The 26,079-nt window shown below is 39.0% G+C and overlaps 1 protein-coding gene across 1 annotated transcript in view; it reads left to right on the top strand.

The window, feature by feature from the left end:
• Positions 1 to 2,963: 2,963 nt before the first annotated feature.
• Positions 2,964 to 26,079, top strand: part of MUSK (muscle associated receptor tyrosine kinase) — a 115,710-nt gene continuing 92,594 nt past the window's right edge. The window contains exons 1-2 of the mRNA XM_042780387.1: positions 2,964 to 3,042; positions 22,641 to 22,767. Of these exons, the coding sequence (XP_042636321.1) occupies positions 2,964 to 3,042; positions 22,641 to 22,767 (206 nt within the window). The remainder of the gene's footprint in view (positions 3,043 to 22,640; positions 22,768 to 26,079) is intronic.

Genomic DNA, 26,079 nt, shown 5'->3' with positions numbered 1-26,079 from the left:
CCCAATCTTCCTTCCGAGGAGTGGCTGGTGGGTTTGAACCACCAACCTTCTGGTTAGCAGTCAAATGCCTTAGGCACTACGCCACCATAGCTCCCAAAAGTAAATATATTTAGAAAATAAATATATGAATTTATATGTGTAAACACGTCAACCAGATATAACAATAATAAATATTTTGGTGCTTAGTATTTTAGGATTTATATGTAAATATATACATAGATAACATATTCCTGAACTGTGATAATAATATATGTATGCTTTTGTAACTTGCTTTTTAAATCCACTGTTTATATATATAAATTATTGTTGTTGTGTTGTTGTGTGCCGACGAGTCGGCCCCGACTCATAGCGACCCTTCCTTGGGTTGCTGAGGCAGTATCACTACAGAAGTGGATTGCCCAACCTTCCTTCTGAGGAGTGGCTGGTGGGTTTGAACAGCCAGCCTTCTGGTTAGCAGTCAAGTGCCTTAGGCACTACGCTACCAGAGCTCCTATATAAATTATACGTATGTATAGTTTTTTAAAGTCAAATAATTTTGTATAACTTATGAAAACCAAGCCATTCATCTTCTTCTTTTCCTCATTTTCTATTCTTTACATCAATTTGAAATGTTTCTGCCTTTTAAATTTATTTACATTTCCAAAAAAATGCCTATATGGTGATTCTTGATTTTTAATAATAAAACATGCACTAAGAAAAAGGAGGGGAAGAGGAAGAGAAGTAGTGTGCTTATATGTAGCCCTAGCAGGGGAAGGCATGAAGAAGATAAACTGTCCTCCATAGTAACCCAAACCAGCAGCCTTTCAGTTGACTTGACTTACAGCAATCCCATGTCTGTTAGAGCAGAACCATGCTCCGTAGGGTTTGGAAATAGATCATTAAGTCTTTCTTCCAGATGCCTCTGCATGGACTTGAACTTACACCTGTCAGTCAGCAGCTGAGTATGGTAACCATTTGCACCACTTAGACATGTCTTCCATAGTAGCCTAATACTAATGCTTAAAACTAAACAATTAAATAACAATCATATAAACATATTTTAGAAAAATCAAAGTAATAAAGATTCAGCTGAAAGAGTTGAAGTTTTTCTTTGCTTCTGAGTCTTCTTAACATGTTATTCAACACTCAGCCTGTTGTTAGCTCTATCTTTATCCCCATTTCCAGAGGGAGTTGTTACCACCATTTCCTGAACCCTTTGAAAGTTCTGTGATGTCAGTTGGGTTGTTTTTCAGCTTTCTCTGCTGTCAGCTCAGGTTTCAGCATTATCAGTTCTGCTGAGTCAGTTATCCAGTCATGTTTTTATTGGCTTCCAACATTTTGTTTCTTCTGTTTCCTCTATTATTCTTTCAGTCTTTGTGAGTTTACAACATTAAATAAATAAATAAATAAGAATTTCCTTATTGTAGTTGTGGTAGCGTTTCAAGAAGGACTAATATTCAAAGTACACTTTCCTCATGCTTATCTGGAAATAATTACCTTTTTGTTGCTGTTGTTTAACAATTTATTGTGAACATCTTTCCATGCTTTATATGTTTTTCTACAAATTCACTTTAAATAACCTTTTGATGTTCCATTATATAGATAGAATAATGTATTTAATCTATAGGAGCTCTGGTAGCCTCTGGTAGTGCCTAAGGCACTTGACTGCTAACCAGAAGGCTGGCGGTTCAAACCCACCAGCCACTCCTAGGAAGGAAGGTTGGGCAATCTACTTCCATAGTGATACCGCCTGGGAAACCCAAGGAGGGGTCGTTATGAGTTGGGTCCAACTCTACGGCACATAACAACAACAACAACTTTTAATCTATCCCTTATTGTTAGACATTTCTGTTTCCAATTTTTGTGATAGAAAGGAACAATAAAATTAATATCCTTATAACTAAATTCCTGTAAGTGGACTCACAGGCCAAAGAATGAAGGAAACACTAACAGAAAGAAAGAAAGAAAAAGTCATAAAATTTTAGCCAGTGCAATGATAGAGCTACGTATAAAATACTATGAAAACCCAGAGAAGGCAACCCTAACACAACTTGGGAACATGTGAGAGTGTTGGTCTGAGAAGGCTTGCAAGAAGAGATGATGATCAAATTAGGATGGGTATTGATTGCGTGGGGAGGCAGGGAATAGCATTCCAAGAAGAGGGAACAGCATGAGCATTTGGAGGCGAGAAAGTTGTATACAAAGAACCACTAGCAGTTCAAGTTGCTGAGTATTAAAATAAACTGCATGAGTTGTAAAAGATGAGGCTAACAAGGAAGATAGAGGACAGCAAGACGTCATGTGTCATATTAGGGAGTGTTGGATATGCTTTTCTATGTGATAAATTTCATAATCAGGAGAGGCTATCTGAGAAGAGATTAAAGGCAGGGATAAGAGATAGGAGGCTAGTGCTGTCATTCAGAGAAGATGAATGTCTGAAAAGACCGTTGGGATGGGGTGATACTAATTAGAATAAAAGGAGAAGAACAGCTCAAGAAATATTTAGTTGATAAATTCTGTAGGAATTGGTAATGGGTTGGATGTTGAGGGTGAGGTGAAAGAGCAGAGGAGTCAAGATTAGATACACCCAGATTTCTGGTTTGAGTGAAGAAAAAGTGGTGGGCTGAATCAGCAGATCAGGAGACCTATACCTCAGGGAATATGGTGATGGTTGCAAAAGACATCTGGTATTGTCCTTCTGCCACTGTCTTAAAAGGGATTCTAAAGGGATTTTCTTTCCCTTGTTCCTCCAGCCCTACACTTGCATTACGGGCCTAAGTGGATACTCACCAGCTGGCCATGTCCATCATTACCGCCAAGTCTGAGAATTCCTGATTATACTTAGAGCCCGTGGAGCTGCTGACACAAACAGTCATTAGCCGACAACCCTTTTGTAACAAACTATGCTTTAAAATGTAAACTGTGGAGGCATTTTCCTTGCTTTGTCCAGAAGGAACTTTCTCCGGCCTGAGCCTGGATTAATCATGAGAGAGCTGGTCAACATTCCACTGATACACATTCTGACTCTGATCGCCTTCAGCGGGACTGAGAAACTTCCAAAAGGTTGGTTGGAACCATCTCCTCTTCCTGTTGCCTTGTCAATGTTCAAAAGTGTGTGTGTGTTTGTGTGTGTGTGCTCTGATCATAACTGATTCACACTGTGGTGGGCTTGGGTTTTACTTGATGAAGTAGAGGTGGGACGTATGGAGAGTGAAGAGCCTGTTTAAATAAGCAATTGGTTGATAGTTTTCTCTCTACCAGTATTTGCCCCCTTAAGTTCTGCAGTAAAATGTTTCACCACACAGTATCTGCAGAGCTCTCACTTCTAGGGGGAACATTAGCAGGTAGACTACAGGTTATCAAGGACTGTTTTGTTTATGTGTATGTCAGACTTCAGGGTGGTCTAAATGGATGATGAAAACCTATTCACGTCTGGTTTGCCAAGAATATAATCAACTCCCTTCCCAGCCATCTGAAAGTTTGCTTTTGAACAACAACAAGGACATTATTTATATTTTCAGTTTTGGTTTTACTAAACCCTTAATAAATATTTGTGTTTTCAAAAATCAAAGTGAGGAGAAAAGGACACACAAATTGCTGATATAATGAAAGCTTAAAGACAATGGGTTCTCACTCACTTTGAGGCTGAAGTCATGATTTGGTGCCGCGAGATACTGCAAACGTTTTTATCAGAGCTTTTGGAATGTACCGGAAATAACACCACCTCAGGGGAAAGGAAACCAACTTAAGAAACTGACAAACACCTGTTGCAGTAGCAAGAATGCCCACAGTGATATGGTCTCTGGCCAGTGAATTATAAAACGGAGACTAGAGCATTCCAAATTAGGACAAAAGATGAGATATTTGTGATTTGTGAAATGGCTGAAGGCCTCAATGAAATCTTTTTTAACAAAGCTTGAGAAAGCAGATTGAATAGTATGGATTGGAGTAAAGAGTACACATTAAATGTATTTCAACAGAGTAAAAGTGTTCTCTGTTTTATGACATTCAAATGAATTATTTTACCTTCATTTTTACTTTGCCAAAGAATGGAAAAGCTTGGATTTTAAAGAAAAGTGAAAGTAGTATCTATATGTACATGGGAAACAAGTCTTTGGATTTTATGGTTCACTAGAAATGCTGGTGTCACAAGGTCAAAGTTCACATGCTAATAAGACGTAGTCTTCTTCTCAAACAATCTGATTTCGTAGATTTATGTTTTTTTGTTGCTTCTCTTTTTTCATTTTACGTGAGCAGAATGGTATCATCAAATGTATGTAGAGGTCTAATTGCCAGCTAATACTTTAATGTATCTTCAGATAAAAGAGAATCCGGATCTTTTCAAATAGCTAATAATAGTCAGAAAGACTTAACCTTGGCTTCAGATTATGTTAATACTTCCTGATTGTACGACGGATGTCCGGTGAGGCAGCACCTTGATGTTCAGACTTACGGATTGTCAGAAGTTCTATCAGTGCTGTTCTGACCTCTGCAGTTAGAGACAAAAATACATGATTAAACATTAACATTTACTAAAATTCAGTCTTACAAAGATCAGGACAATTAATTTTGATGGTTCTGGGTTCAGTCAGAATTTGGTGCACAGACACACACACATTTCTATGTCTGAATTATTTCTAATTTAGCCTAAAACAAATTAATCCCACTTTGCAGACAAAATCGTTTATTTGAATGCATACTTTATTTTGAAAACATCAGATTTGATGACATAGATGTAACAGAGATTATATCATATATGTCAAACATTCTGGCTTTTAAATAAAATAATCAGATTGGTAAACATACTTTGCTTCCTACAATTTATTTATTGCTATAATTAGGTTTTAAGCTGAAAATGTTAAAAGAATATTTTTTGCCTAGTCTGCTGTGTATATTGTAAAGTTTAAATTACATAGTAAGGGTTTAACACCAACCTTAGCCCAAAACACCATGCCTAGGAAAGCAAACACTCACTGATTACACATAACAGTTCTGAGAACAGACATTATTATGAGAACACAGCCATTAAAATTTTAAATGCTGAATTTCATGGAATATATTGGTAGAAAGAACGACAGTAATATGCTGTTATTTTAAAGCTATCGTTAGTAATGAAAATGTCCCATCCCTAATGTCTCTAATTGTTTATTCTGGGCAGAACTAAATAATAAAAAGAGCTTTTTATTTATTTTTAACTTTTTATTGTCATTTGGATGAAAATTTACAGAGCAAATTAGTTTCCCATTCAACAACTTATATACACTTTGTTTTGTGATGTTGATTACAATCCCCAAAACATAACATTATTCTTTTTTCGTGTGTGTGATTTGGGTTAAGTTTTTTATTTTTTATTTTTTTATTGTGATTTGGGTGAAAGTTTACAGAGCAAATTCACTTTCCATACAGCAGTTCACATACACTTTGTCTCATGACATTGACTGCAGTTTACCCCAATGCAACAGCTCCACTTCCTCCCCATAGTTACCTCTTCCCTGTGTCCATCCCTCCATGCACTCCCACCCCCTGAGCTGTATGCCTGCATAAGCAGCCCTTCTTTCTTCCATGATTGTTCTCTCCAAGGAGAAATGTTTCCTCAGGGAAATGTTCAACTCATATGCCTGTCTTTTGTTTGGCTGGAAGCCACAGGTGTGGGTTCAATTCTAGACCTGAAGGACAGCTAGGGGTCATAGTCCCAGTGGTTCCACCAGGCTCTATCAGACCAGCAAACCTGGTCCCCCTTTTCTTTTCCAAATGATTTTGAGTTTTGTTTCACATTGCTCTCCCTCTATGTCCAGGATTTCCTACATAGATCCCCCTCCAAGTGGTTGACAGTGGTAGCTGGGCCTATAGTCTTTAATCATCATCAGTAAGTGCTTTAAGTCATCTTTACTGTCAGCAAGTAAGGTTGTGTTGTCTGCATATCGGAGGTTGATAATGAGTCTTCCTCCAATTCTGATCCCATGTTCTTCTTCATATAGTCCAGCTTCTTGGATTATTTGCTCAGCATACAGATTGAATAAGCATGGTGAAAGGATACAACCCTAACACCCTTCCTTCCTGATTTTAAACAATGCAGTATCCCCTTGCTCTGTTTGAACAACAGCCTCCTGGTCTATGTACAGGTTCCTCATGAGGACAATTAAGTGTTCTGGAATTCCCATTCTTCTCAATGTTATCCACAATTTGTTATGATCCTCACAGTCAAATGCTTTTGCACAGTCAATAAAACACAAGTAAACATCTTTCTAGTATTCTTTGCTTTTAGCCAAGGTCCATCTGACAACAGTAATGATTCCCTTGTTCCACATCTTCTTCTGAATACAGCTTGCATTTCTGGAAGTTCTCTATCAATATACTGCTGCAACCATTGGCTCTACTATGTGTGGCTGTATTTGCAGCACATATGAGTACATATGCAGAAATATCCTCTGCCAAATCTATGTATATTTGTGGGTGAAGCCCCATTCACTTTCCTACACCTCTTCAACTTGCATGTCTATCTACATATCCGTTTGTAGATTATCGTTATTACTGTTACTGCAGGATTGTGTATGTAGTAGTATTTACCATTGTTGCCTCTAACTCTTGTACACTGCACCTCAATGTCTTCCTTTATATTGGGGATATTGACTCGATGGTAGTGGGTTTGGTTTTCCATTCCCTCATTACATATGATAATCACCCAGGTTAATACGTGGCTACTCTCTGTTGTTGTTGGATGCTATCGAGCCAGCTCCGACTCATAGTGACCCTATGTACAACAGAATGAAACACTTCCCGGTCCCGTGCCAGCCTCACAATCCTTGCTATACCCAAGCCCATCATTGAAGCCACTGTGTCAGTCCATCTCATTGAGGGCCTTCCCCTTTTTCATTGACCCTCCATTTTACCGAGCATGGTATCCTTCTCCAAAGAATGGTCCCTTCTGACAACATGACCAAAATATGTGAGATGAAGCCTGGCCATTCTCGCTTCCAAGGAGCATTCTGGCTGCACTTTTTCCAGGACAGATTTGTTCCTTCTTCTGGGAGAACGTGGTACTTTCAGTACTCTTTGCCAACAGAACTCAAAGGCATCAACTCTTCTTCAGTCTTCCTTACTCGTTTTCCAGCTCTCACAGGTATATGAGGTGATTGAAAATATCATGCTCAGGTTTGGCACACCTTAGTCTTCAAAGAGACATCTTTGCTCTTCAGCACTTTAAAAAGGTCTTTTGCAGCAGATTTGCCCAGTGCACTACATCATCTGATGTCTTGACTACTACTTCCATTGGTGTTGATTGTGGAAACAAGTAATACGAAATCTTTGACAACTTCAATCTTTTCTCCATTTATCATGATTTTGCTTATTGGTCCAGTTGTGAGGATTTTCATTTTGTTTATGTTGAGATGTAATCCATTCTGTAGACTGTAGCCTTTAATCTTCATCAGTAAATGCTTCAAGTCTATTCTCTAGTTAATGATTTTCCCTCTCTTCCTTCTCCCATCCCTGGTAACCATCAAAGAACATTTCTTTCTCTTTGTAAATCTTTCCCTGACTTTTTATGACAGTGGTCTCATGCAATATTTGTCCTTTTGTGATTGATTTATTTCACTCAGCATAATGTCCTCCAGGTTCATCTATGTTATGAGTGTTTCACAGATACATGGTTATTCTTTAATGTCGTATAGTATTCCACTGTGTGTTGTTTTGATTTACATCTGTCTAACGGCTAATGATTTCAAGCATTTCTTCAAGTGTTTTTTGGCTGTCTGAGTGCCTTCTTTGGTGAAGTGTCTATTCATGTCCTCTCCCCAATTTTTAATTGGATTGTTTGTCTTTTTTGTTGTTGAAATGTTGAAGTTTATTGTAGATTTCAGAGATTAGTCCCTTGTCCGATATGTTGTTGTCATTTCTTTTTTCTCAATCTGTAAGTTCTTTTTATTCTTTCAGAGAAGTCTTTTGATGCTCTTAAGTGTTTAATTTTTAAGAAGTCCCAGTCTTCTAGTTTATCTCCTGCTATTTGTACATTTTTATATATGTTTGATTGTTGATTTATGCCATAAATTAGGGCCCCTAAGTTTGCCCTTATTTTTGTTTGATATCTTTATAGTTTTACGTTTGATATTTAAGTCTTTGATACAACTTGAGTTAGTTTTTGGATATGAAACACAGAGTGTTTCATTTTTTTGTGAATGGATTTCCAGCTTTACCTGCATCATTTGTTAAAGAGACAATTTCTTCCCTATTTAATGAGTTTCAGCTCTTTGTCAAAGATGAGCTGTCCATAGGTGGATGGATTTCCTTCTGGGCTCTCAATTCTATTCCATTGGTCTATGTGTCTGTTATTGTACCAGTACTGTTTTGACTACCATGGCTGTATAGTAGGCTTTGAGATCTGTAGGTATGAGACTGCCTACTTTCTTCTTTGGTAGTGCTTTGCTTATCTGGGAGTCTGAAAAAGAGCTTTTTAGATAGGTATGTTGTTGTTGTTATGTGCCGTTGAGTCAGACCCCGCTCATAGAGACCCCTCCTTGGGTTTCTGAGGCAGTATCACTACGGAAGTATAAATCCTTTACCTTGAATTCAGCTGTCTGTACACTAATATACAAAATAAATCAACAAATTTAAAATAGTGCATGGATATTCAGGTGACTTTTTTTAACTGCACTATTTTTGAAACAAATTAACAATTGATTTTAGAGATTTAATAGGTTATTGGTTTAGTTTTAGACTGCTAATGTTAAAAAATCAGGAGAAAAGTCACCATTTCAACTAGTGATACTTTGAATGATGAGGTCCACATCATAATTGCAAGAAGGAGAATTTTTAAATTGCCTTGCATGAAAGTAGCCAACACTTTCATGGAATGATTTTCCTTAACCACATACTTCAATAACATTTAAGGTTTTTTTCTGCGAAGTATTAAGTGTATTCTGGGATATTGCATTTTGGGGGCATATAGGAGTTAATGTAAGCAGCATTGGCTTTGTTTAATATGTACAATAAGCTCCTGTCAAAACCCTACTTTAAAAAATTACCCCATTTTCTTCTACATCTGGAGGTTTTAGAATTAAAGTGATTTATCATTAGATATTTGCATACCCTTCACTTTTAATTCATCGTATTCAAGGATAAGATTCACAGACTGGACATGACTAATTCAGTGCAGGCACAGTACTCTCACCAAATACTGGGCGAATGTTTGATATTGATGTGCATTGAAAGCTGCTCATTGCACACTTGGGAAAATGTAGTTGGCTTAAGTATTAGTGATCTTAAAGAAAGAGAAGAAATTTCCAGACTTCTTTAATTTTTATCATATAGTCTCAAAGGTGAAATAAGCATCTTCTTAGTGAAATGGGACATAAGGTCATTCGGGAAGTGGGACAGATGAGGCCGAGGGGAGTGGTCCCATTCAGGAAGGTGAGAGGAGCGGAGGGGAGAATTCAGAAGGATTACGTGGACCATCTGCAGACCCAGCTGAGGCTGGGGAGTGCAGCTTTGTGGTGGCCCTGATCGGCGCAGTTGTTTCATTTTATCCAGAATTGCCATATGACCATAGGTGTAGAAAGGGCAGATGGTGGGGTTAATTCATGATTGGTGCTTTCCAGGGTCAGAGTAAGAAAGGAGTGAGAAAGTTGAGATCATAGGACAATATGCCATGGGGTCTAAGTTGGTTAATGATGAAAGTGAAACAAGACATTTAATACCTAGGAAAGAATGTGGAGATAAGTTTTGCTTTTCTCAGTCCCTGATGTGTTTCTGTGTGTCTTCTCATATATGTAAAATAAGAAATGCCTACCAGTGCTCAACATATAAAGATTGTTAAATAATTGGTGTAATTATCACTTCTGTGTAATGTGCACATTTTTAAATGTTCCCCTAGGAGAGAATGTTTAACCCAAAGGAATAACTCCAGGACAGGCAATTTTAGAAATGCTGATAGACTGAACAGAACTACTACCTGCGTATGCCTAGTGCTATCCCTGAGGGCAAGGTATGTGCTCTGTTGCAAACAGTCAATGATACAACAGTTCGGAAGCAACAATTGACTTTGATCATTTGCACCACCAGAGGACTCAAACAACTAGCCAAACACTTGACTATTAAACAGTGGAAGCCACAAGACAATAGACTAATATCCTCAGAGTGATAAAGGAAAAATAACTATCAACCTAGAATTCCATATGCACTGGAAATATTGTACAACAATTAACTGAAACAGACATTTTGAAACAAACAAAAACAGAGAAAATTATTACTAGGAGGTCTGCACTAAAGGAAGTATAAAACAGTATTCTTCAAGTAGGAGGAAAATTATATATAAATACACACACACACACACACACACACGTGTGTGTGTGTGTGCAACTATTGAGCATGATTACTAATGAACCGTACAAGCTACAAAGAAATTTTATTTACTAACACCAGAAGTGAAATACTGGAAAACAAAAACTAAAACAATAACTAGATTCATGATGTTAGAGTAACAGGAATATTTTCCAAGTCTGAGCCTTAATCTTACAACAGAAAGGGTGAATGCATCTGGCTGCTTTATATACTCTATCATTTTGTCAAGTCAATCAGCAGCTACTCAATCAGAAATCTGTAGGTCAATGGCCATGTGTTAGCGCCGGAAAACGGACAGGAATGGGAACAGCAGGTCCTTCTCATCAAGCAGCTAGTATTCAAGTCATGTTGCTCTTTGGGTCTAGAAAAGTACTGTGGTCGTTTTCATGTATTTGTTATTCATGTGGTCCTTGGATTGAGGGAAGAAATAGTGTCCTAGTTTAAATAGTCTCTGGCTGAGATGAAAGCTGGAGAGTACAATACAAGTAAACAAGAGAGTCTGCTGAGTCAGCAAATGTCATTAAATCCAACTATGTGATCCTGTCAGTAAACACTTGAAAGCAGATTTATTTGGATAATTTTGGAATGAGGATAATGTGGACTTAACCAACTATATACTACCTATAGAAATTAACATTGATTTAAGTATTTTCTTTTTTTCTATATGTAATCATTATTATACTGAAGACACAGTATAGCTCAAAGTTAAGAGCTAGGAACTTTAAATTAACCTTGACCATGAAGTTCAATTCCATCACTTCCTGCTTATGTAATATTTAGAAAAGTTATTTAACTATCTCTAGTCTCCATTTTCTCATGGCAAATGAGAATAATGACAATGCCTACCTTTATGGTGGTTGTTAAAAATAAATGATATAATGAATGAAAAATATAATACATGATACATAACAGATATGTAATAAATTTTTGATGCAAATTTATTAAAAACAGAGTTACTATTCACTATTCACAATAGCTAAACTGTGGAAACAATCTAAATTCCCATCAACAGTTGGATATATAAACAAAATACGGTATATACATACAATGGGATATCACTCAGCTTATAGGAGAGATGAAGTCTTGAAGTGTATGACAGTATGGATGGAGTTTGAAGACATCATGCTGAGTGAAATAATTCAATTACAAAAAGACGAATATTGTACAACTTCATTTATATGAAAACACAAATATAGGGAGGCCAAAGTTTATTTGTGGTTACCAGGGAAGAAGTAGGGAAAGGAGGATTAATAGTGATGGAAAGATCACATTGATTAAAGGTAGAGTTGCACAGCCAATTATTGTAATTGCTGTCAATAAATTATATCCCTGTAAAATGTTTAATTGACAAAAGTTGTACAATAGATATATTTATAACAATGATTTTAAAAAGAGAGAGAAAGTGTGTGTCTGCTGAGGCTGGTATGGACACCTCATGGCATTTGATTCCTTCGTTTGCAGGTTTAGGGTCATGATTTCATGGGGACATCCTAGTTAATTGGCCTATTAACATTTTTAGTGCTTCTATTCTACCTCCTAGTTTGTTGTGTAGTGCCTGGAGTCTTAGAAGCTTGCAAGCAGCCATCCAAGGCACAACAATTGGTTTCTATTCATCTGGAACAAAAGAGGAGGAAGGAGAGTCAGGAAGAGGAGGAGAGTGTGGAATGTGTAGCTAATTGCCTCCATGAACAGCTGCTTCCTTTGCCATGAGGCTGGATGGTGCCCAGCTACCATTACTGAACATTTTGATCAAAGGTTCTATAGAAGAATCCTAATCAAAAGAGGGAAAATGCAGAACAGAATTTCAAATTCCCATGGATTCTAGACTTTCTGGAGCCATGAAAGGTGGATGAACCCCTGAAATATTGTCCTGAGATAATCTTTAAACTTGAAACCAAAGGTATCCCCTGAAGTGTTCTTAAACTGAACAATACTTTAGCTTAACGAGTGAAAAAGGTCTGCCTTGAGTATTATGCTTTTGTAAGAATTAGCTATATAGGATAAAATTGACAACAGCAACTAGAAAGATTAAATAGTAACTTTAGGGGGTGTTTTTGTTTACCTAGTACCATTCTGAGAAGAATATACCACAAATGGGATGACTTGAAGAAACAGGAGTTTATTCTCTTACAGTTTGAAGGCTTTAAGTCTGAGTTCAAAGTGCCAGGCTCTAGCGCCTGGGTGAAAGCCCCTCAACCTTGGGCTTCAGCTCTGCCTCCTGCTCCTGGCCCACTGAAGCTAGAGGCTTTTCTTCACTCAGACAGCTGCTGGCTGCTGAGGCTGACAAGCCCAAGGTTGACAAGTAAAAAGGCACAGTCCCAATGTTACTAAATAACATGGCTGGCCATTGATTCAAGTCCACTGAAAGTCCCAAAATCAGCAGGGCATGGAAGGCTGTTGAACAATGACTTGATTACATGCAGGGTTCAAATATGCCATAAACTAGAAACCATTCCCCAAGGCTTCTCTTCATATACTGGTAGCATACCACATCCCTAAGGCTGCTCACAGTAGGTTCCACCATCGAGTTGATTACCAGTCTCATCATGGGGAATACTATAATCCAGCTGCCCAGCCACTCAACCAGGCCCAGCCAAGTCGACATACAACCTTAACTACCACAGTGGACAATGAGTTTTTGTTAAAGAGGGAGGAACAACTCAGAAAAGGAGGATGAGAATGGTTGCACAACTTGAAAAAAGTAATCAGTGTCTAAATCGTACATGTGGAAACTGTTGAATTGGTGTATGTTTTGCTGTATATTTTCTCAGCAACAGCAAAATAAAATTTAAGGAATAAAAGGAGTGAATATGAAAAAATAAGAGATGACAAAGAGCTTATGTAAGGTGAAAAATATCCAGTTTCAATCTTCAGAAAGGAAACAACAACAACAACAACAAAAAAAACCCAGAATCATTCATCACATAAGACTGTCATACCACTGAGCATTATGGAAAGGTATTAATTTTAAAAACATCTTAGTATAATTTCACATACTCCTCCATGTCTCAGCTTGTCAAGACATTCTAACATGGACTTCTTTGATCTTAACTGATCTCAATATGGTCTATGTCACCTGTTTGGAAAAATAATATTAAGTCTACTACCCCTACCACTTCTGCATTTGTGTTTTGTTTAAAAATAAATGAATGAATCCCATTTGTTTTTATTTTATAAAAATAATAGCCATTATACATTTGAAGGATTTTGGAAACAACATATATAACAGTTTAAAATAAAAAAAGTAACCCAACTTCTAGGACTATTAACATGGCATGTGTTCTTCCATGTCCTAAATTTCCCATGTATCCTAAAATAATGTACTGTAATAATATTGTCAATACAATTTTGCTACCTGCCATTTTTACCTAAAGTAAATAAGTAATTCTATGTTATCAATACTCATCAAAAACATCATTTTCAGTGGCTGTAAAATATCCCGTTTGCATAGCAGTGTGCTGGTATATGTTTAATATCCACCTGTTAGAGGAAAAAGGTCCTCATATGTAGCATGTGTTAATTTTTATGGTATAAATACTCTAAACACAGCCAGTGTCAAGCTATCAGCAACAAACACTGAACGTTGAGTTGGGAAGAGATGAACACATTTTATACTATTTTTATCATACATGTATGTATAATGTAAGTAACGTATAGAGCACAGATAGCAATGAAAGGTAGTAAAATAGTTGTGTTGTTTTTTGTTAGGTGCTGTTGAGTCAGCCCTGACTCATAGTGATCCTATGTACAATAGAACAAAACACTGCTGGATCATGCATCATCCTTACAATTCTTGCTATTCTTGAGCCCATCGTTGCAGCCACTGTGTCAATCCATTTCATTGAGGGTCTTATCCTTTCTCACCGACCCTCCACTTTACCAAGCATGATATCCTTCTCCAGAGAATGGTCCCTTCTGACAGTGTGACCAAAGTAGGTGAAACAAAGTCTGGCCATTCTCACATCCAAGGAGCATTCTGGCTGCACTTCTTCCAGTACAAATTTGTTCATTCTTCTGGCAGTCATGGTACTTTCAGTATTCTTTGCCAATACTGCAACTCAAAAGCATCAGTCAACTCTTCTTTGGTCTTGTTTATTCATTGTCCAGCTTTCACAGGCATATGAGGCAATTGAAAATACCATGGCTTGGGTTAGGCACACCTTACTCTTCAAAAAGACATCTTTGTTCTCCAGCACTTTAGAGATGTCTATTACACAGAAAACCAAACCAAACTTACTGCTGTTGAGTTGCTTCAAACTCATAGAGACCCCCTCCTTGGGTTTCCTATGCAGTATCTCTAGGAAGTAGATTGCCCAGTCCTCCTTCCAAGGAGTGGTTGGTGGATTTGAACTGCCAGCCTTCTGATTAGCAGTCAAATGCTCTAGGCACTATGCCACCAGAGCTCCTTTTGCACAGAAGAGGGGATAAAAAAAAATTTAAAAATAAAGAGGTCTTTTGCAGCAGATCTGTCCAATATGACATCTGATCTTTCTTTTCTTTTCTTCCTTCCTTCCTTCCTTCCTTTCCTTTCTTTTCTTTCTTACTATCTTCCTCTCTCTCTCTCTCTCTCCTTCCTTCCTTTTTTAATGTATTTTATTGAAATATAATTTATGTACAGTAAACTACACAAAACTAAAGTGATTCTTTAGTGCTGCATAGCATTCCATTATGTGTATGTACCATAGTTTGGTCATCCACTCTTCCACTGATGGGCACATAGTTGTTTCCACCTTTTGCTACTGTAAATAGTGCTGTGATGAACATGAGTGTGTACATATCTGTTCCTTTTGCAACTCTCTTAACTTCCTCACCACTTAAAAGTTCTGTAACTATACTATTTTTCTCCCCTTTTAAGTTTGTAGTTGTCCCCATTTGCCAATCAATGTCTCTGGTTCCCTGTTTACAATCTTGTAAGTTTATTTTACTTTGAATACTTCCATAGCTGGAAGTAGCCATTAGGGTTGCATTGTATTCCGTTGTGCGTATGTACCATAGTTTGGTTATCCATTCTTCAGTTGATGGACACTTAGGTTGTTTCCATCTTTTGGCTATTGCAAATAGTGCCACAATGAACATGGGTGTGCATATATCTGTTCGTGTCCTGGCTCTCACTTCTTTTAGATATATACCTAGTAATGGAATGGCTGGGTTAAGTGGCATTTCTAATTTTAACTTTTAAAGGAATCACTGGTTTCTGGGTTATGTCATCTTGTGTATTAATGGTTGGTTGTTGTTTCCTATTATTGGTTCTCTGTTCAAAGGACTCCCTTTAGTATCCATTGTAAGGTTGATGTGGTTTTAACAAATTCCCTTAATTTCTGTTTATCTGGAAATCTCCTAATTTGACCATCATATTTGAGGGAAGATTTTGCCAGGTATGTAATTCTTGGTTGGAAATTTTTCTCTTTAAGGTTTATATATACCATCCCATTGCCTTCTCGCTTGCATGGTTTCTGCTGAGAAATTAGAGCTTATTCTTATGGTTGTCCTTTGTAAGTAACTTTTTGTTTTTCCCATGCAGCTTTCAGGATTCTTTCTTTGTCTTGGGTTTTTAAGAGTTTGATGATGACATGTCTTGGTGATTTTCTTTTGGAGTCTGTCTATCCTGTTTGGGGTTTCTTGGACTTCCTGGATGGATATATTCTCATCTTTCATCATATTAGGGAAGTTCTCCTCCAATAAATCTTGGACAATTTTCTCAGTGGTTTTCTTATTCTCTTCCTGTTCTGGAATTCCAGTGAAATGTAGGTTATTCTTCTTGATGGTATCCCACATGAACTTTAGGCTTTCTTCACTTTGTTTTGATCTTTTTTCTGATTGATCCTTTTCCAAAGAAGTATTCAGATATTTGTCTTCAATCTCAATTCTGTCTTCCATTGATTCAATTCTACTCCTTTGCCTTTTCAATGTGTTATCTATTTCTGAAAATTTAGTATTAATCATCTGGATTTCTATCTCTGGATTTTGTATCATTTCTAATTTATCATTTATTTTGTCATTTTGTTCTTGTATTTTCATCCAAAATTGTTCTAGGATTTTGCCTGTGTTTTTCTTAATTTTGTCAGTATTTTACTTGATCTGTCTCTCAATCCTTTGAAGATACCTACATATAATTCTTTTAAATTCCTTATCAGGGAGTTCCAATGCTGCTTCTTCCTCAGGGATGTGTTCTGGGTCTATACCCTGCTCCCTTGTTTCTACCACTTTATCTTGCTTCTTTGTGTAAACTGTGATGGTCTGTTATCTCTGAGAAATTGTGACGTTGTTGTATTTAGATCTCTGTTAACTGCTTGTGAAGAGCAGCTAAGGGTGAGTCAGGCTCTTCTTGATGGTCAATTATTATTGGCCATTGGTGGAGAAGGAAGTGGTAGCTCTCACTCAGTAAGTGAAGCTTTCTGGTTGTTTGTGGTTCCTGGCAAGTGGAGCCTATTCTTAAGTCCCTGGAATCTGGGAGAAGGCTGTTGCTTTAAATACCCAAATGGCCCAACTGCTTGTAAACATTCAAAATGGCTGCATCCTCCAGACAGGCAAAAGTTCACAGCTCAGCCTGCCTTCCTCTTCACTGTTTCCCCTTTTATTCACCAGCCACCGGTGCAGTCTTCCATGCAGCCCCTGGCTAGCAGGGCCAATTTTCAGGTTAACTCTTAGGTCCTAACACCACTTGGCCATATCCAAGCTGTCCATGCTATCAGGATCACTGACAGACTGCAGCTCTGTATGTCTCCTTTTTCAGGGTTTTCATGCAGGTTCTTCTACTAGTTGGAGTTTAGTCTACTTCTATATCCTTCCCTTCAAAGCTCAGGGCTCCAGGATTATCTTCTGTACCTGTGTTAATTGGTTCCCCTTTTCTTTGTTGGAGAGGGTCTGTGCGGTCTGTCTGCTTATTCCACCATCTTCAACATCTGATTTCTTGACTGCTGCTTCCGTGGGTGTTGACTATGGACCCAAGTAATATGAAATATTTGGTATCTTCAATCTTATCTCCATTTATCATGATGCTGTTTGTTGGTCCAGTTGTGAGGATTTTCATTTTATGTTGAGGTTTAAGCCATAGTGCAGACTGTATTCTTTAATCTTCATCAGTAAGTGCTTCAAGTTATTTTCACTTTCAGCGAGCAAGGTTGTGTCACCTACATATTGCAGGTTGTTAATCCACATATTGCAGGTTGTTAATCCTGATGCTGTGTTCTTCATATAGTCCAGCTTCTCAGATTATTTGCTCAGCATACAGATTGAACCATCACTCATCTCTCCATTTGTCATATTGTGGTGGCTTGCTGTTGCTGTGAGGCTGGAGGCTATGCTGCTGGTATTTCAAATACAAGCTGGGTCACCCATAGTGGACGGTATTCATTGCAAATACCTTTTTTCAACAACATAAAAAGTGGCTACAAGTGTGGATCTTGCCAGATGGAATACACAGGAGTCAGACTGACTACACCTGTGGAAGGGGTGATGGAGAAGCTCAATATCCTCAGCCAAAACAAGGTCAGGAGCTGACTGTGGGACAGACCATCAATTGCTTGTATGCAAGTTCAAGTTGAAGCTGAAAAAAATTAAAACAAGTCTGTGAGAGCCAAAATATGACCTTGATTATATCCCACCTAGATTTGGGGACCATCTGAAGAATAGATTTGATGCATCAAACACCAGTGACCAAAAACCAGACAAACTGTAGGATAAAATCAAGAACATCATCCATGAAGAAAGCAAAAGGTCATTAAAAAGACAGGAAAGGAAGAAAAGACCAAAATGGATGTCAGAAGAAACTCTGAAACTTGGTCTTGAATGGAGAGTAGCTAAAGCAAAGGAAGAAATGACAAGATAAAAGAGCTGAACAGAAGATTTCAAAGAGCAGCTTGAGAAGACAAAGTCAATTCTTATAATGAAATGTGCAAAGACCTGGAATTAGAAAACCAAAAGGAAAGAACACTCTCAGCATTTCTCAGGCTGAAAGAACTGAAGAAAAAATTGAAGCCTTGAATTGCAATACTGAGAGATTCTACGGGCAAAATATTGACTGGTGCAGGAAACATCAAAAGAAGATGGAAGGTATTTGCAGTCACTGTACCAAAAAGAATAGGTGGATGTTCATCCATTTCAGAAGGTGGCATATGATCAAGAATCAGTATTATAGAAGGAAGATGTCAAAGCTACATTGAAGGAACTGACAAAAAACAACAAATGGATGCCACTCTGTAGGTACTCATTCATCTATGCCAAGAAATTTGGAAGATAGCTACCTGGCCAACTGACTGGAAGAGACTCATATTTGTACCCTTTCCAAAGAAACATGATCCCACAGAATGAGGAAACTATCAAACAATATTATTAATATCACACACAAATTATGTATAGATTACACTTCAACATAAAGAAAATGCAAATCCTCACAACTGGACCAATAAGCAACATCATGATAAATGGAGAAAAGATTGAAATTGTCAAAGATTTCAGCAGTGTACTGTCATCGAGTCAGGTCCACTCATAGTGACCCTCCTTGGGATTCTGAAGCGATATCACTATGGAAGTAGATTGCCTAACCTTCCTTCCAAGGAGTGGCTGGTGGGTGTGAACCTCAGCCTTCTGTTTAGTGGTCAATTGCCTTAGGCACTTCAATGCCAGAGGTCCCAATGGAAGCAGCAGTCAAGAAATCTGATGACGTATTACACTGGGTATATCTGCTGCAAAAAACCTCTTTAGAGTGCTGAAGAGAATAAATGTCTCTTTGAACACTAAGGTGCACCTAACCCAAGCCATGGTGTTTTCAGTTGCCTCATATGCATATGAAAGCTGGACAATGAATAAGGAAGACCAAAGAGGACTTGATGCTTTTGAGCTGTGGTGTTGGCAAAGAATACTGAAAGTACCATGGACTGCCAGAAGAACTAATAAATCTGTCCTGGAAAAAGTGCAGCTGGAATGCTCCTCGGAAGTGAGAATGGCCAGACTTTGTCTCACCTACTTTGGTCATGTTGTCAGAGGAGACCATTCCCTAGAGAAGGAGGGTCACCGAAAAAAAGGGAAGACCATCAATGAGATGAACAGACAATGGGCTCAGGTATAGCAAGCGTTGTGAGACTGGCACAGGACTGGGCAGTGTGTCGTAGCTATGGTTGGAGCTGACTTGATGGCAACTAACGACAACAGTCCTTGTCCACTTGGTCCTCTCCCTCCTGTCTTCAGAGTCCATAATTCACTTCAGTGTCTCACAGTACTAATGAGCCACAGGAAATAGTTCATGAAGTTGTGGAAGCTGGCAAGTCCCAAATCCATGGGTCTGGCATCTGTCTGGAGGATCCTCCTCATTCACATGATTTTAGGGACTCATGAACCCAGATTGGCAAGTCAGACAACAGGCTGCTAGCTTCACACGGTTGGTGAAACTGGTGAACCAGGTTAAATGATAGGCTTCTGGCTCAAATCTCAAAACTGGTGAATCAGGTTTAATGATAGGCTTCTGGCTCAAATTCTTGAAGCCAAGAATTCAAGGTCAGATGGTGATGACTAGCCAGATTTGGAATCGAGAGCAGGAGAGAGAACTTTGCTAGAGCATTCATATATATCGTATGCAGACCATGCCCTCAAGGAAACTCAGAGTGGTGACTTGGGTCACATCCTCCAGTAAAGTGGTGACTCAAGATACATCCCACCCTAATCCTGCCTCATTAACATAACAGACAACTCATTCCAAAATTAGACTGTAACCATAAGTATGTTGCTGTTGTTGTTGTTATTTGCCATCGAGTCAGCCCCGACTCATAGTGACCCCTCCTTGAGTTTCCGAGGCAGTATCACTACGGAAATAGGAATGCCCAACCTTCCTTCCGAGGAGTGGCTGGTGGGTTTGAACCGCCAGCCTTCTGGTTAGCAGTCAAGTGCCTTAGGCACTATGCTACCAGAGGCTAGGATTTACAATACATCATAAAATGGAGGACTGTAGCTAGAAGGGGAGTTCTGGTGGTGTAGTGCCTAAAGCATTTGACTGCTAACCAGAAGGCTGGCGGTAGAAACCCACCTCCTTGGAAGGGAGGTTAGGCAATCAACTTCCGTAGTGATGCCACCTCGGAAATCCAAGGAAGGGTTGCTATGAGTTGGATCTGACTCGATGGCAGTGTGTTTGTTTTTTGTTTTACAGCTAGAAGAGGTGCTCTGGTGGCATAGTGCCTATGGCATTTGACTGCTAACCAGAAGGCTGGTGGTTCAAACCCACCAGCCACTCCTGGGAAGGAAGACTGGGCTGTCTACTTCCATAGTGATACTGCCTTGGAAACTGAAAGAGGGGTCACTATTAGTGAGATCCCACTCGAAGGCAGTGAATTTGGTTGGTTTTGGTATAGCTGGAAGGGCCATAGTAAGGAATTCACTGCACCACAGCCACTCAGTGTGTAGTTGCTTAATGGCCTCTCATTTTAAACAATGAAAGCATTCAACGGTTAACCTTTGAACCCATCATTGCATGTACTCCACAAGCTAAGTAAAATTTTGTTTTTGTTATCCTTTGATATCTATGCAATTATATAATTGATTACTTATTCATTAATTATTTAGAAAAATATACTTCTTTACTTACAAGACTGACTTTCTTAAAGTATGTTATCAATTATGAGTGTGTTTCCATTGCATTATTTTAGAAAATTAACATTTCTGTGGCATTCTAATTTGTTTCTTCACTGTAGTCTTTTTTTTTAATCACAAAAGTAACACATATGCTATTTTAAAAATTCCTGTAAGATATACCAAAACAACTCACTGCTGTCAAGTTGGAGCCGACTTGTGTTTCCGAGGCGGTATCACTACGGAAGTAGATCGTCCAACCTTCCTTCCAAGGAGTGGCTGGTGGATTTGAACCACCCGCCTTCTTGGTTAGCAGTCAAATGCCTTAGGCATTATGCCATGAGAGAGATAGGAAAACAAAAAGTATAAAATAGTACACAAATAATACTAGCACCTAAGGATAAATACTTTTTAACATCTTGGTATTAATTCATTCTCTCATTATATGTACATGCATATACCATACCCAGGATTGTATATTTATAATCATATGTATGTATATATGCATATGTATAATTTTCCTTACAAGTTTAGGAGCCTATTACTTCATGGAGAAAAGAAACCTAGACCAAAACCTTTTCAGCTTCCTAATAGCAAACGGAAAAGCACATCTCTGCCCACCCTTTGCTCCCTCCCTCCTAATTATGCTGCCAGAGAAATTTCTCCTTCGCTCTATGGATAATCCCTTTGCTTGCTCTGAATCCCACATTTGTCTTCTTTCTCAGGGATCTGCTTCTTTCAGTTATCTCCCCTTTTCTCCTATTTTCAATATTTTTCCTTTCTATTAGATGCTTCCAATCAGCATTTAAATATGCTGTTGTCCCTGTCCTCACCTTCAAGTGCATCCAGCCTGTCCCTTTTCTAGCACAGCCAAAGTCTCAAAAAGATGTCTGCCCTCCTGGTTTAGATGTTCTTGCCGCCCAGTGACCCCTCACCCACTACAATCTGACTTCCAGTATCCAATGTCCACTGGATCTGCACACCAAAGTCAATCGTGACCTCCTTTTCAGGAAACTCGATGGGCACTGTTCAGTCCTTGTTTGATTTGGCTTCTTGGCAGCATTTGACACTCTTGGCAGTATTTGACTCGCCCTCCTTCTTGAAACACATGATACTCTTGGACTCTGCCAACATACTCTCCTGGCTTTGCTTACAACTCTCTGGCTTTTCTTTCCCTTTCTCTCTTCTGAGCTCCTCTTCTCCTTCCTATTCCTTACAAATGTTCTTTTCTTGTTAATCATTCCTTTAGGGTGCCGAAGACCTTCCCTCTTCAGGCCTTCATCTATGCTACGTCCGGTGGCTAAGGCTGAAACACACTTTCCTCATCTCTGCTCCAAGCCAAATTTGAATCATCCTCTCTGTGTGTGTGTGTGTGTGTGTGTGAAAGAGAGTGTGAGTGTGGTTGTCTTATTCCAAGTGTTATTATTATCAAGTTGAGCAGCTGATTATAAGTTTGTTAAAGAAATACTATTATATTCCTACTAAAAAAACCCATTTTCCTATAAGCTTTGACAAAACCTAAATCTCTTCTACTTGTTTATAATAAATTCTAAGACCTATCCTCCAGAGAACATTTCCTTTTGATTTGCAAACACCTAGTTTGGAAGTAGAATAAAAATCCTGTCTATAAAGCCTTCCCTCCTCTCGGCAAATTTCTGCTCCGTGGAAATACAGTTCTCAAACATACGTGTGGTGGCCTCTGAGTACTTAAGGGAAGTTAGTAAACAGCATTCCAGAATTTTCTCATTTGATTTCTCTTCTCATTTCAGCTCCTGTCATCACCACTCCTCTTGAAACAGTAGATGCCTTAGTGGAAGAGGTGGCTACTTTCATGTGTGCAGTGGAATCCTATCCCCAGCCTGAGATTTCCTGGACTAGAAATAAAATTCTCATTAAGTAAGTATTTTGCCTTTTTCTGGGAAGGATTCCCACTGCTGCTTTGTGCTTTATCTCTGATGTAAATGCAACTGCAGCTCTTAGCAACACTGGAGAGAAAACAACCTCTTGTCACCTTCTAGAATATGTAAAGTGCAAATGTCCTCATTTTGTTCATGTAGAATCAGAAGTCCAATGAAGTTAAGAGAATATTGACATGGAGAAGGCAGGGCTGGTTCATGGACCCCCATAGGACCGAGAGGAATCTTGACAGTAATTAGGAAACACCATGCTACCTAAAGTCTGGGGCCATATGATCCAACGCATCCCCGGGAGTTAACAGGCACTAACCTCATCTTCTGCAGTTCTAACGTCCTGAGGAAGTGAAGTATGTTGTGTGGGAATTGGAGCCTCACATCACCGAGACCTTTTCGTTTGAAAGGTGAAGTGATTCCTGATATATATCGAGTCAGTCTCTCAAACAGATAAAATTTCCATTTGGCAAATAAAAACTATGCTATCATTTACTCATTACAGTTGTTATCTGATTTAAAAAAAAAAAAAAAAAAGCATAACTCTAAACGTCTGGAACAAAATGACCACTGGTTTCCTTGCAGACAATGTATCTTGCATCAGGGCTATGATCCTAAAACTGGGGTCTGTGAGTTTGGATGGGGAAAAAGTGCATCTTTATGTTACTAATCTCTAACCAAAATTTAGTGTTCCTGTTTTTAAAAAACCCAAACTAGTTGCAATTGAGTCCATTCCAGCTCCTGCCGACTCATGTTTCAGAAGGGAACTGTGCTACATAGGGTTTTCAATGGCTGTCATATTTCACAGGTAGGTCACCAGGCCTCTGAGGGCATTCAAATCACCAACCCTTCCGTTAGTAACAGAGGGTGTTAACTCTTTGATTCACTCAGGGACTCCTTTCTTTCTACTGTACATATTGTAATGTGGGAAATTACCCTGTGCTATAGCAGCCACAGGAGGCTCTGGTGGCGTAGTGCCTAAGGCACTTGACGGCTAACCAGAAGGCTGGCGGTTCAAACCAACCAGGCACTCCTCAGAAGGAAGGTTGGGCAATCTACTTCCGTAGTGATACTGCCTTGGAAACCCAAGGAGGGGTCGCTATGAGTCAGGTCCAACTTGACGGCACATAACAACAACAATAGCAGCCTCTGGAACTCTGGTGGCACAGTGCCTAAGACATCTGACTGCTAACCAAAAAGTGTTGTAAAAGACCTCTTTCAAGTGATGAAGAGTGAAGATGTCTCCTTGAAGACTCACTCACTCTCATTCACTGCTGTCTAGTTGGATCCAACTCATTCCACTCTGTGGAAGCTAGACTGAGTAATCTACTTCTGTAAAGATTTACCACTTAAAAACCCAAAGGGGGTAGCTATGTGTTGGAATCGACTTGATGGTCATGGGTTTGTTTTTTTAAAAAAAAATATAGAATAACCTCTAATGAGCTCTGGTGGCCTAGTGGTAAGGCACTTGGGTGCTAACCAGGCGGTCAGCTGTTCAAATCCACCAGTTGCTCTGTGGAAGGAAAATGGAGCAATCTACATCTGTAAAGATTTACAGCCTGGGAAACCCAGTGGGGTTGCTATGAGTTGAAATCAACTTGATGGCAATGAGTTTTTATAGCAGCCTCTAAGTTCTCTACCAGGCAGACTATCCCAAGGGTCCTAGATTGTAACCCAAAAGTCACTTCATATTTTGAAGTATATGTTACAGCAGTACCATACTGTTAGGTACCAAAATATTTATACATTTCCTTTTGCTTTTGTAACAAATCAGCCCAAATTTTGTGACTTAAAACAACACAAAATTATCTTATAGTTCTGGAGCTCAGAAGTCTGAAAATAGGTCTGTTGTTGTGTTAGGTGTCACTGAGTTGCCTCTGACTCGTAGTGACCTTATGTGCAACAGAACGAAACACTGCCCGGTCCTGTGCCAGCCTCACAATCCTTGCTATATCCAAGCCCATGACTGCAGCCACTGTGACAATCCATCTCGTTGAGGGCCTTTACCAAGCATGATATCTTCTGCAGGGAATGGTTCCTTCTGACAACATGACCAAAGCAGGTGAGACGAAGTCTGGCCGTACTCACTTCCAAGGAGCATTCTGGATGCACTTCTTCCAGGATGATTTGTTACTTCTTTTAGCAGTCCATGGTATTCTCAGCATTCTTCGCCAACACCACAACTCAAAAGCATCGACTCTTCTTAGGTCTTCCTTGTTCATTGTACAGCTGTCACATGCATAAGAGGTGAATGAAAGTACCATGGCTTGGGTTAGGCACACCTTAGAGGGGTTACTATGAGTTGGATCCAACTAGACAGCAGTGAATGAGAGTGAGTGAGTCTTCAAGGAGACATCTTCACTCTTCATCACTTGAAAGAGGTCTTTTACAACAGATTTGCCCAATGCAATACATCATCTGCTGTCTTGACTGTTGCTTCCATTGGTGTTGATTGTAGAACCAAGTAATATGAAGTCCTTGACAATTTCAATCTTTTTTCCATTTATTGTGATGCTGCTTGTTGGTCCTATTGTGAGGATTTTTGTTTTCTTTATATTAAGGTAATCCCTATTGCAGACTGTAGTCTTCAGTCTTCATCAGTAAGTGCTTCAAGTCATCCTCACTTTCAGCAAGCAAAGTTGTGCCATCTGCGTACTGCACATTGCTAATGAGTCTTCCTCTAATCCTGATGCCCTGTTCTTCTTCATATAATCCAGTTACTCAGATTATTTGCTCAGCATACAAATTGAATGAGTATGGTGAAAAGATACAACTCTGATGCACTCCCTTCTTGGTTTTACACCATGCAGTAGTGCAGTCCTTAAGGTATTTGACTGCTAACCAGAGGGCTGGCATTTCAAACCCATCAGCCACTCCTCAGAAGGAAGATTGGGCGATCTACTTCGTAGTGACACTGCCTCAGAAACCCAAGGAGGGGTCGCTGTGAGTCAGATCCAACTCAACGGCAGTGAGTTTGTTTTTTTTTTGGTATTAGTATCCCCTTGTTCTGTTCGAACAACAGCCTCCTGGTCTATGTATAGGCTCCTCACTAGTGCAATTAAGTGTTCTGGAATTCCTATTCTTCTTAATATTATCTATAATTTGTTATGATCCACACAATCGAATGCTGTGGCATAGTCAATAAAACATAAGTAAACATCTTCCTGGTATTCTTTGCTTTCAGCCAAGATCCATCTGACATCAGCAATGATATCCCTCACTCCATGTCCTCTTCTGAATCCACCTTGCATTTCTGGAAGTTGTCTGTCAATATACTGCGGCAACTGTTTTTGAATTATCT

This window comes from Orycteropus afer, unplaced genomic scaffold, assembly GCF_000298275.1.
Source record: "Orycteropus afer afer isolate SDZICR_OR568_19922 unplaced genomic scaffold, OryAfe1.0 scaffold00037, whole genome shotgun sequence".
Lineage (NCBI taxonomy): Eukaryota > Metazoa > Chordata > Mammalia > Tubulidentata > Orycteropodidae > Orycteropus > Orycteropus afer.
The sequence above is the reverse complement of the archived record's forward strand: the minus strand, read 5'-3'. Positions and strand labels throughout refer to the sequence as shown.